Source organism: Macaca fascicularis, chromosome 13, assembly GCF_037993035.2.
Source record: "Macaca fascicularis isolate 582-1 chromosome 13, T2T-MFA8v1.1".
NCBI classification, from domain to species: Eukaryota; Metazoa; Chordata; class Mammalia; order Primates; family Cercopithecidae; genus Macaca; species Macaca fascicularis.
The window spans coordinates 15,961,678-15,974,595 of record NC_088387.1 but is presented as its reverse complement, the minus strand read 5'-3'; the positions used below and the strand labels follow the sequence as shown (position 1 = coordinate 15,974,595).

Sequence of the window (12,918 nt, the reverse complement as noted above, 5' to 3'; positions counted from 1 at the left end):
TCTTCATAAGAGCAAGTTACATGAGGAACTTGCTTCTTTACATTTTAAGAGACCTTATAATCAATTAATTTCTTCCAGAGGTACACCAGGCATATCAATTTCAAATAGTTAAATCTTTCAATCTTTCCCTTTGTAATTCATTAAAATACTTTAGGTAGGAGTACAGTGGTACAATCTCCCCGCTCACTGCAACTGCCACCTTGCATGTTCAAGTGATTCTCGTGCCTCAGCCATCAGAGTAGCTAGGAATACAGGCATGTGCCACCATGCCCAGCTAAATTTTGTATATTTTGTAGAAATAGGGTTTCACTGTGTTGGCTAGGCTGATCTCAAACTCCTGGACTCAAGTGACTCACCCACCTCGGCCTCCCAAAGTGCTGGAATTATAGGCGTAAGCAACTGCACCCGGCCTAAATTTAGTATTTCAAGTTTGAAAAAGTCTTTTGTATCCAGAAGTCAGTTAAAGGATCAAGTATTTCATTCTAGGTTTTTAAAAAATATTTTTCACAAAATTTTTTAATCCATCCAGAATACATTTTGGTACGTGGAGCGAAATAAAAAGCTAATTCCTTAGAAGGAATTTCTTTCTTCATTGGTTTCTGTTTCAAATTTTACTGGGATGGTATAGCTTAGTGGATGAAACAACAGATCTGGAACGAGACTGCCTGAATTCAAATTCCAGCTCTGCTCTGTCACTTGTTCTGTGACCCGGAGGTCTCTTAAGAAATCTGAGTCTGCGACTTTTGAGTTCTTTAATCGATTTATGCCTCAGAGTCCTCACTTGTAAAGTGTTGATGCTAATATACTTGGGGGTTGTTTTGAGAATTAAGTGTATTGAGATATGTAAAGTGCTTAGAAGAGAGCCTGGCACCTGTTTGTTGTTATGCGGAAGTAACTATCTCTTCTGCTATGTTAATCTGTACCATTCCTGCATCAGAATTCTACCACATTACTGTAATTCTGTCATAAGTTTTAGTGTCTCTTTCAGTAGGATGTCACTTTATTCTTTTCATTAAAAAAAAAAATTTAGCTGCTCTTGCTAGTTTTTTACTTAAAACTTAGAATTTTGTGTCAAGATCCAGCCAAAAAAAAAAAAATCTAAAATGTTTAATGAATTTGTTTTAGAATTTATAAGCCAATTTGAGAACTGATAGTTCAAATATAGTCAGTCACCGTACGTAAGTTTTGCAGTTTTTTTCACTGAGTGCCAAAACTTCTCATTTAAGTGCTTCTTAAGATTGGATTTTATGACTGTTGTGGTATTTTTTTTTCATCAAATCCTGCCTGATTACCGCTCACTCTCTTCTCCCTACCCAACTAACTTTTCTACATAGTATGTATCTTCTATTTTTGTATGTTTGCCTGTTATTGCCATTGGGATTTTTTTAAGTCCTAAGAGGACAGGAACTTAGTCTATTTGGTTGACCTCCAACTTGCCCCAGAACTCAGAACTCAGTCTGCCATATAAAATTTGCTGAATGAATACCTGAAGAAATGTAGTGATGTCTATCTTGCGTTCAGTGATTTTGTTGTACTTTCATTTTTAATTCTTGTATTTTTAATAATACATTTTCGTGTTACTAAGATAAACAAGCATATTGCCTCCAAATAACAATGCTTCACCTTGTTTAAGCTTCAGGTTTATTCACTTGGCCAGAAAAATATCAAATAATCGTAGTAGTAATAGGTTATCTTTTTGTTACTGATTTTATTAGGAAATCCCAAAACTAAATTTTACTTTTATAAACAACAGTTTAAAGGCACTATTTAGGCCAGGTGCAGTGGCGCATGCCTGTAATCCTAGCACTATGGAAGGCCGAGGCAGGTGGATCACGAAGTCAGGAGTTCAAGACCAGCCTGGCCAGCATAGTGAAACCCTGTCTCTACTAAAAATACAAAAATTAGCCGGGCATGGTGTCATGCGCCTGTAGTCCCAGCTACTCGGGAGGCTGTGGCAGGAGAATTGCTGGAACCTGGGGGCAGAGGTTGCAGTGAGCCAAGATTACACCACTGCACTCCAGCCTGGGCGACAAGACCGAGACTTCATTAAAAAAAAAAAAAAGCATGCCACTATTTAAAGCTTAACCACTTTAAAATCTTGATGTTAGTATTCTATTACATTGCACTCCAAAACAGAATATTTACTGAAAAATACAAGGTGACTGTTTTGTGGACAATAGTTTTATATTTCCACTACATTTCTTAGAAGTTATAACTTTTATAACTTGTTATTAAAATGACTATTTTTACCTTATAGCTTTCTGCTGCTTGAATGAGATCTCTCATGGAAGCAGATAACTGGTCCTTTTCTGACCGAAGAGATTCAAGTTCTTCCCTTACAGTCTGGGTCTGTTTTAAATACAAGCAAAATTAAAGAGGTTTTTGTTTGTTTTTTTTAATGGATAGAAAAACTCTTGATTTTTTAAAATATAAGATTCCTGAATCTTACATTTTTAAAGTAAGCTCACCTCTTTTCTGCTGGAATCTAGTTCTTTCTTTGCCTTCACGGCAACTAATTTTATCTTATTTATTTTCTCCTCCTTTTCTTTGCCTTCTTTTTCCAGATTTTCTAAAAATAGAAAATATATGGATTACATACGAACTCAAAAGGAAAAAATTCAAATTACTTGCTTATTTTAGCCCTAGATTATTTGGAAGCACAAAATTGGTAATTTGATATTAAAATAAGCAGTAAAAACAGTAATACCATTTTTTAAAGTGGAAGCTTATTTGTTATGTGAGGCAATGTAAAAAGTTTCCATTGTCTTTAATTCTCCAAAATAGTCTACTTTTCTCTAGCCATTTCATAAGTTTCTAGGAATTACAGGCTTTTAAAACTTCTCATTAGATTTCCTGGAAATGCAGGTATGCCAGGACTTTAGATAATAGTGTGCCAATTAGGATCAAGTATTGGAGATATCAGATGCAGATCAGTATTTATGCTCCATAGGTACACTCTTCCTCTTGGCTGGTGGGTCTGACTTTCCCAACTAAACCTGTAATATGTTTTACCTATCCAATATGGATCTCTCTGTTAACTTCTTTAGCTACCTACCCCATTTGAACTCCAGAGTTCAGGACTTCTTGGTATTTGTTTCTAAAAATTCAGTTATGATCCAAATTTCTGTCCTGGCCTATTAATTTACTTGCAGCGGTACCTTCCCTCTGGCTACCATAGTGAAGTGTCTCTGTGTGGAGCAAAGGCCAATCGTTCCACATCTGCATTTCATCCTATGTCTCCTTACCTACTCAAGCATCAGAGCAACAATTCTCCCTCCTTCTTCTCCAGCAGCAATTTTCCCCTTTCTAGCAGATTTTTTCCCAATATTTTATAAACATGCAACAAGAAAAATTACCATCAAGAAATTAAGGCCAGGAATAAATAGTGAAAGCAGTTAAAGAGGGTAGGGGATAGGTGAAACATCTCAAACATGCTGTTATTCTTCCCATAAAATAAAAAATTAAACCACAAGGTCCCTCTAGTTTTGTCCCATTGCTTTTTCTTTCCCCTATAGCAAATCCCTTGAAAAGAGTCATCTATATATGCTCTCAAACATTGCCTCCCCCATTTTTTTCTAGAATCAACTACAATCAAGCTCTGGTTCCAGCATGTCATGGACACTGACCTCTTTGTTGCTTAAGGCAGTGGTCTTAAGTGTTGCTTAAGGCATCTTATTTGATACATCAGGAGCACTAGCAATGGCTAACCACTTTTTCCCTCTTGAAGCACTTCACTTCCTGTCACTTGCCTTAGCTTTCAAGACATTTTATGTTCCAGGTTTTCCTACCTCACTAGCTGCTCCTTCTCAATTTCCTGTGTTGTCTCTATCTTCTCTATCTTTACATGAATGGACAACTGTCTCTGGTCTCCATCTTTTGGCTATACTCCCTTAATAATTTCAATCTCCCAGCTTTTTTTTTGGTTTTTTTTTGAGACGGAGTCTTGCTCTGTCACCCAGGCTGGAGTGCAGTGGCGTGATCTTGGCTCACTGTAAGCTCCGCCTCCTGGGTTCACGCCATTCTACTGCCTCAGCCTCCCAAGTAGCTGGGACTATAGGCACCCACCACCATGCCCGGCTAATTTTTTTTTGTTTTGATTTTTAGTAGAGACGGGGTTTCACAGCGTTAGCCAGGATAGTCTCCATCTCCTGACCTCGTGATTTGCCCACCTCGGCCTCCCAAAGTGCTGGGATTACAGGTGTGAACCACCGGGCCCCCTCTCTCGGCTTTTATGCCCACTCTTTAACTACAAATATTTATCTCTAGCTTAGGTCTCTCCCCTTAACTCCAGATTTGCGTAGCATTCTAACATCTCTACTTGGACTGGTATTTCAACTTACTTCTAAAACTGAACATCCCAATCTGCCCCAATAACCTATTATAAACAACTGGGAGTTATTCTACTCTTCAACTTCCCTTACCCTAATCTAATAGGGCACTAAATTCAGGATCATTGGCACATTACATACTTCTAAGTCTTTGTTTCCTGATCCTTATATGGGAATAAGAGAGCTATCCTATAATGTTACTGTGAGGAATAAATGGATAAGATAAAGCCCTAACTCCTCTGCATATCAATCATACTGTTGGGTTCATGATCTGGCTCTTATCTCTCCAGGAACTTTCTAGTATGTGCCTTGATGTATGCTATATGTCAATCTACAAGCACCTGCTCTTCCTTCTTCCTAGAATACCTTTCTTCCCGTGTAAAATTTCTCATTCTTCAAGACTTGGCTAAAAACACTATTCTATGCTGCTTTTCTTAACTCGAAACAGTGTAAGTTCCTATGTTGTCAGTACTGTATCTTGTCCATACCTCAAACTACTGCAATAACAGTGAGATCTTTGAGCACATGGTCTGTACCTCAACCACTTTTCTATCACCAGTGTCTAGAATAATTGGGCATTTAAATAAAGTTTGCTAAATAACTGAAAAATCCAAAATAAATCAGGAAACCATTTATAAATCACACCAATCTTGCCTGGGTTAAACAATAGAAAGTAACACTTTTGAAAGAGAAGGTAAACAGGTGTCAGAGGGGCAAGAATGTGAGCTCGAGGAAAAGACAGCTACGAACTGTGCTTTTAACAACACATTATTTGGCTACTGTATTTCCCAATCTATTCTAACACTAACAAGAATCTGTCTAATTGTGACAACATCTGTAAAACCATAGTTACCTAATTTTTCTTCCAACTCTTTTACTGAAGACAGAGGATCATTTTGTACAGAAGGTGATTTTGCTAAGGAATCCTAGATTTTACAGGGGGAAAAAACAAAACAAAACAAAATAAAAATCAGAATCAGAATTCATTTTCCATAATGAACCGGCCATCATGTTAAGTATAAGAAAATCATTATCAAAGAGAATTCCTACAAAAAGCAATTTGGTCACAGATTTTCCCTTGTTAGACCAGAAAATTAATACTGACCTTACTATGCATATGGCATTTACTATTAAAAAAAAATAGTAACCAAGGCCAAGATACATAACCTGATACATCAAATACATGTGTAATAAGGAAATGAATAAACGACTTTTATTCTTTAATTTTTAAAGAAAACCCTAAAAATTTTAGCAATACCACCAAAGCTCACTCTCTTGCTTAAAAGTGCTCTTTACAAAAGATAACTAGACATTTCACACAAGAATGAAACTCAAGTTTTTTCATGTTTAGTTGTTTTGCTAGCGACTGATAAACTTCTGACCAAGACATTTAAATCCCTAATCATTTACTCTTCTATAAACTCAAGATTTTAAAATTATCTAAAACTCCCCAAAAATAAATGTAATAAACTGGACATACAACATGGAAATGTCTAACGCACTTTTCAGAAAGTTGCCACTTGAACTTGAATGGTAAAAATTTACTTTTGATGTCAAGGTGTAAAAATGTTTAACGTATATATTTTAGAGTTGAACTAAGAATTTATTTGAAACAATACAATTCAAATGAACAGTACCTTTAATAGTATCAACTCTGCTCTCGTATCTCGTAATTCTGATTCTTTTTGTTCTAGTAATGGCTTTAGGTTTTCATGTTCCTTTATAGAACATTTTTCTTTTTCATTATGGATTTCATTTTTGTTACATGTTTGAGATACTTCTTCAACTTGAATTAGAAGATTCTGATTTTCAAGCCTTGTTTTTTCATTAGCATTCTTCATTTCTAGAAGATCAGATTGCAGGGCCTCTTTTTCTGACTGGATTTCTTCTAACTCTTTCCTTAAGAGAACTTTCTCTTGCTCATAGTCTCTCAATAAAGACTTAAGTTCTTCACACTGAACTACACTCTCTTCTTGAAGGCACTTAATCTCTTTTTCTAACTCGAATACCTTTTTATCACACTGAAAAACCAGGTTGCATTTTTCCTCATTTATTTTTGCCAAGGATTCACTGACTGCCTGTAGGATATTAACAACATCTTTCTCTTCACCGTCTTCTGAAACTTCAGACCCCATATCTTTAAGAAAACCATACAACTGAGTTTTGACAAATAACTTCTGAACTTGTTCATTTTCAAGCAATTTATTTAAATTATCTCGCTCTTCAACCATTAACTGAAGTTTCTTTTCTAATTCAGTAGTATGTTCTTTAAGGATAACATCATTTTTTTGAGACAAAAAAACTTCCAAATCCCTACTCAATTGTTTTTTTTCTGAACTGAGTTTATTGTTTTCCTCATAAAGAGACTTCACTTCAGCTGACAATACTTCTTTGTCTTCAGAGAGAACTTTCATTTGAACCATAAGTTTTTCTAGTTTTTGGTCATTTTGATCCTTTTCTTTTAAAGTCTCCTCTAGTCCTCCTGTTAATTCATTTACCTTTTGTTCTAGTTCACTGTTGTACTGGGTTGTCTGCTCTACTTTCTTCCCAAGTTCAAGAATCAATCTTTCTTCCCTCTCACATTTCTTATGGAAATTATCCATTTCTTCATAGGAATTTTTCAGTTTATTTATAAAATCATCTTTTTCCTCAGTAAGAGAATTTATCTTTGCTTCTAATTCTTTTAACATGGTATCTCTTTGACTGAGACTAAGTAAGTATACTCCATTCTTTTCTTCAAGGTTCTTTATGGTATTTTCAAGTTCTGGTACCAATTCTTGTTGAGATAGTAACTTTTCATTTTCTCCCTGGAGGTGATTCACAGTTTCGAGAAGAGCATCTTTCTCAGTAAAGGCAGTTCTGAGCTTCTGCTGCAGTTCATGAACATCAGATGCTTGCTGTTGCTTCATTGATTCAAATTCTTGACTTATTTTTCCAGCAGATTCCCCCAGTTCTGTCTGTAAAATTTCCATAATCTCTCGTAAACTCTCATAATTTAAAATTGCTTCTTGCTTTTCTTGCTGTAGGTTGTCACACTGTTCCTTAAGACCCTGTATTTCAAACATTAATGTTAATTTTTCTTTTTCTGAATCTGACAAAAATGTCTCATTTAGCTCTGATATTTCTTTTTGATGTTGTTCCTTAAGACTCTGTACTTCTTTGTTATGCTGTTCTACGGTACAGCAAAACTGTTTATTTAAACCTGCTAGCTCAGATTTTAATTTTTCAATTACACAGCCCTGTTCTTCTTTAGCTAGTAATAACTCATTAATTTTAAACTCTAAGTCTTCCCGTTCATGAAAAAACTCATCCTTTATATGTTGAGCATCCATTTCAAGTTTTAACTTAAGATTATTCATATAAGTTACCTCATCTTTTAAGATACTATGTTGAGATTCAAGTTCTTTTAAGGTATCTTCTAAGTGTTTGACTTTTTCATTTACTACTTGTTCTACAAATGTATTTTCTTGGAAGAGAAGAGAACACATCTGATTGTCTTGGTTTGCATTTGAGGTGGCTTTCCTTAAATTTTCTAACTCACATTCATATTTCTCCTGGATGTTCTTTTCACTTGCCTCACATTGTTTTACTAAGTTCTCTTTTAGCTCATTCAACTTATTTATCTCTGTTTCATGTTCCTTAGCTGATGCTTCAATCTGGCACATTAATTCTTTCACCTCTTCTTGGTGTATAGCTTTCAACTGTAAAAGTTCCTCCTGCAAACTATTAATATTTTTTTGGTAATGCTGAGAATTAGCCTCAATGATATTTTGGAGTTGAGTAACTGTTTCCTTCTTTTCATCAGTGGTAGTGTCTAATTGCTTTTGCAGATATAAAATTTGCTCCTCAAAGGCTGGCCTAATTTTCTCAATCTCTTCTTGTAGTTTTTTAACATTATCTTCAGAGTTGTTCTGAAACTTAAGTTGTTCTGAGAGCTCTAATTGCTTATTCATTGCTTCTTCCAGTTCCTTTTGTAAGTTAGCTTTGTCTTCACTGTATTTGGCACGTACCGCCATCAATTCATTTTTCAAATTTTCAATTTCTTTCACATAGTTTATATGTGATTGTTCCAACTCCTTATGTGCATCTTCCATCTTAGTTACAGAATCCTATTACAAAACATAAGCACACATAAATTATTTAAGTAAGACAAAAGAAGCCTCTGCCCTTAGGAAAAATATTAGCCACAAACTAAGTAGAGAGAAAAGTAAATGAGAATAAACGTATTTGGAGAAACATGATACTGATATTCCAATAATTCTCCTTAGGTGCTGCCTATCTAAAGTATGACAATATACATCTACAATATTAGATCTACAACTCAAATTAGCTCAGACCTAATAGGCAAGAAACAGAAGCATGTCTCTGAATAGCCTAGAACTAAAGAGATAACGGTATTTAGTCATGTGTGAAAATCAACTTACTTTTTTTTGCTTTTATTAAAGAATAGCATTATAGCTGTAAAAAAGATAAAGCAACAAGTAAATTCACCTCTGTTGCTGTATAGTTAGGTGATTCAGTTATTTTTCTTTTAAAATCTCAATCTCAGTTTCTTTGTTTATATTACAAAATGTTAATCAGATTAGATGCTTTTTAAAGTCTTACCTCTAAAATTAGTGACTACACTATATAAGTTAATAAAAAAGAACACTAAAATATTGACTTACCTCAACCTCTTGCTTCATTTTTATATTTTCCTTTTTCAGAGAAAGACACTGTTGCTCAGTCTCTGCTTTTTCCAGAAGAATAGCATCCAGACGTTCAGTTAATGCCTATTTTAGAACAGGATTTATATGCCTGGGGTTAAAAAAATGGCGGATTGACCACATGCATAATTTTCTCCTGACCTTTTCAAAACACACTAAAGTGAGAATAAGAGATTTTAAAAGGTAGAATACATTAAGCAAAGAGAAAAGGAGAAAAGACATAAGGGTAAGAGAAATTTCAACACATTTTTGGAAAACTGAATTATGGAGGAGGATGAACTGAATTAGAAGCAGGAAGAAAGCTATAACCTAAGGACCTACACAAGGAAACACATATGAGAACCTGGCAAATATTTTGCAGAACTGAAATGCTCAGAATTGGAGGCAACAGATATTGTTGAGGGAGGTGTAATGTGTGGGCTCAAAAATTGGGGATTGGTCAACAATCTGAATAGGGACCAGTCAGAGAGTAAGTAAGAAATAATCTATGTCCTTCTCCCATCAGAGACAGGCTATTCTCTGCAGAAATTAAAGAGGAAGTTAATGAGATGGAAAAAAAAAACTCAATAAGCCAAGAGTCAGCTCTTTTAAGACAGCTATCAAAATAGACACCTTTTAGTAAAACTGATCAAAAGACAGAATTTCCAAAAAATAATACAGTGTAAAAGGATGCACATCTACATAAGTCGGGCATGGTGGCTCATGCCTGTAATCCTAGCACTTTGGGAGGCCGAGGTGGGCAGATCACCTGAGGTCAGGAGTTCGAGACCAGCCTGGACAACATGGTGAAACCCTGTCTCTACTAAAAAATACAAAGAAAATTAGCTGGGTGTGGTGGTGGGTGCCTGTAGTCCCAGTTACCCTGGAGGCTAAGGCAGGAGCATTCCTTGAACCCAGGAGGTGGGGGTTGCAGTGAGCCAAGATTGCTCCACTGTACTCTAGCCTGGTCCAGCCTGGGTGACAGAGCAAGACTATGTCTCAAAAAAAAAAAAAAAAAAAAGAAAGTTAAAGAAAATTATTATGAGTAACTATTTGTCAATAATAATGAAAACTCAATGGAAATGGATTCCTATAAAAATAAACCTTGGCTGGGCGCGGTGGCTCAAGCCTGTAATCCCAGCACTTTGGGAGGCTGAGACGGGTGGATCACGAGGTCAGGAGATTGAGACCATCTTTGGCTAACACGGTGAAACCCCGTCTCCACTAAGAAATACAAAAAACTAGCCAGGCGAGGTGGCGGGCACCTGTAGTCCCAGCTACTCGGGAGGCTGAGGCCGGAGAATGGCGTGAACCCGGGAGGCGGAGCTTGCAGTGAGCTGAGATCCGGCCACTGCACTCCAGCCTGGGCTACAGAGCGAGACTCCATCTCAAAAAAAATAAATAAATAAAAAATAAACCTTTACTGACTCACAAAAAATTTAAAAAGCATAATACTATATTTAAAAATCAAAAAAAACAGTTAAAAATTGTCCACCAAAGACAACAGGAGGAATAGATGGTTTTTAAGCTGAGTTCTATCAAATTTTCAAGGAACAGACAGATCATCCCAATTTCATACAAACTTGTTCAGACAAAGTAAGAAGCAAGAATAATTCCCAAGGTATTCTATAAAATCAGCATAACTTGAAACCAATATCCATGTACTTACAGAAAGGAAAAATCAAAGACCCATTTTATGACAAATCTAGATGCAAAAATCCTAAATAAAACATTAGTACACTATCACTATTGCTAATCAACAATTGTTATTAAAGACCTCAGCCTGTAAATAAAGCTTTAAGAGGACAGGAGGTGGTCAGGAGTGGTGGCTCATGCCTGTAATCCCAACACTGGGAGACGGAAGTGGGAGGATCAATGTTTAAGCCTCGGCAACAGGCGAGGCTCTGTCTCAAAAATAAATAAAAAAATAAGACGTGAGGCATAAAGACTCAAAAAAAAATGTTTTTTTCAGATGATATGACTGTTTATATAAAAAATCTAGAAGAATCTATAGGTAATTAGAAACAACAGTTTCACAAAGTAGATATAGGATTAATATACAAAGTCAGTTCCATTTCTGGATACTAAAGAATTAGAAAATACAGTTAAAAAGAAGACAGCATTTACAATGGTATCAAAGAATATCGACGGTCTAGAAAAAACTTTACCAGAAGATGTGTGAAGGCATTCCACAGGGGAAACTATAAAACTACAGATTCCATGCAATTCCAATTAATTGCAATGAAGTTTTTCATGGAATATGACAAGATTCTAAATGCATATGGAAAAGTAAAAAACCAAGAATAGCCAGGACACTTTTGAAGAGAACAAAGAGAGGACTTACTCTCCTAGATACCATGATTTACTATAAGGCTATAAAAAATAATAAAGACAATACAGTATTGGCAAAGGCACAGACAACCAATGGAATAGAAAAAAGAGTTCAGACAATTCAGACAAACACAAACATTTTTAACTATAATATTAGATTAATGGAGAAAGACTATTCAATAATTAAGGTTGTAAAATAGTTATTTATATTAAAAAATACTTCGAACCATATTATAAACAACCTCCAGATGGATTAATATTTAAATGTCAAAAACACAGTTTTAAATTCTTAAGAAACCTTAAGATGGCCGGGCGCAGTGGCTTATGCCTATAATCCCAGCACTTTGGGAGGCCAAGGCGGGCGGATCACAAGGTGAGGAGATTGAGACCATCCTGGCTAACACAGTGAAACCCCGTCTCTACTAAAAATACAAAAAATTAGCCAGGCGTGGTGGCAGGTGCCTGTGGTCCCAGCTACTCAGGAGGCTCAGGCAGGAGAACGGCAGGGACCCAGGAGGCGGAGCTTGCAGTGAGCCAGGATCGGGCTACTGCACTCCAGCCTGGGCAACAGAGCGAGACCGTCTCAAAAAAAACAAAAAAAACCATAAGCTGGGAGAAGGTATTTAACACATAAACAACAAAAATAACAAAAAATATATATTTTTAAAAATTCTACAAACCCGTAGGAAACCCATTGGCCCATTAAAAAAATGGATGTTGGTCAGGCGTGGGGGCTGACACCTGTAATACCAGCACTTTGGGAGGCTGAGGTGGGTGGATCACAAGGTCAGGAGATCAAGACCGTCGTGGACAACACGGTGAAACCCCGTCTCTACTAAAATACAAAAAATTAGCTGGGCGTGGTGGCACATGCCTGTAATCCCAGCTACTTGGGAGGCTGAGGCAGAGGAACCGCTTGAACCGAGAAGGTGGAGATTGCAGTGAGCTGAGATTGTGCCACTGTACTCCAGCCTGGCAACAGAGCAAGACTCCGTCTTAAAAAAAAAAAAAAAAAAAGAAAGAAGAAAAAATAAAATGGATGTTATACACAAAAAGAATACTTTCAATCCAGACCACATGATCTATCATTTTATACCTATTTGGCAAAAATAAAAATGTATGACAATACCTAGTGCTGGAGAGGATATGGATCCACAGTATCCCTTGTACATTGCTGGTAAAAGTTATTTCCAATACTTAATAGTGGTTTGGCACTATCTCCCGAGGTTGAACCTTCATGTAACTTTTGACACAAAGATTTCACCCATTTACTTATAAGAATCCTTTGCACATTTATAAAGGAGATGTATACGAGAAGGTTCATTCTGCTTGTACTCCATCGCATAAACCTCAGCATAACCCCAACATCCATTAACAGTCTAGTTCATGAATGAACTGTTATTGTAATACAATGTCATACTCTATAGCAGCATGGTGACATGCAATGATACAGATGAGCTTTAGAAAAATATTAAGTGCAAAAAGTCCTAATACATTACAAACAACGTGATACCCTTTTAGTGAAGTTAAAAACTAAAATGAAAAAAAATTATAAAATGATACTTATAAATGCC

At 36.1% G+C, this 12,918-nt stretch overlaps 1 protein-coding gene across 12 annotated transcripts in view; it reads right to left on the bottom strand.

Moving 5' to 3' along the window:
• Window positions 1-12,918, bottom strand: part of GCC2 (GRIP and coiled-coil domain containing 2) — a 63,589-nt gene that overhangs the window by 31,902 nt on the left and 18,769 nt on the right. For all 12 annotated transcript variants that reach the window (XR_283101.5, XR_012422029.1, XM_005575212.4 and 9 more), the window contains 5 exons: window positions 8,996-9,100; window positions 5,966-8,437; window positions 5,182-5,254; window positions 2,469-2,569; window positions 2,251-2,349 (listed from right to left, as the gene is read on the bottom strand). Coding sequence is in view for 10 of the 12 variants with exons in the window: in XM_005575212.4 (XP_005575269.3) it covers window positions 2,251-2,349; window positions 2,469-2,569; window positions 5,182-5,254; window positions 5,966-8,437; window positions 8,996-9,100 (2,850 nt within the window). In the remaining 2 variants the exon portion in view is untranslated. The remainder of the gene's footprint in view (window positions 1-2,250; window positions 2,350-2,468; window positions 2,570-5,181; window positions 5,255-5,965; window positions 8,438-8,995; window positions 9,101-12,918) is intronic.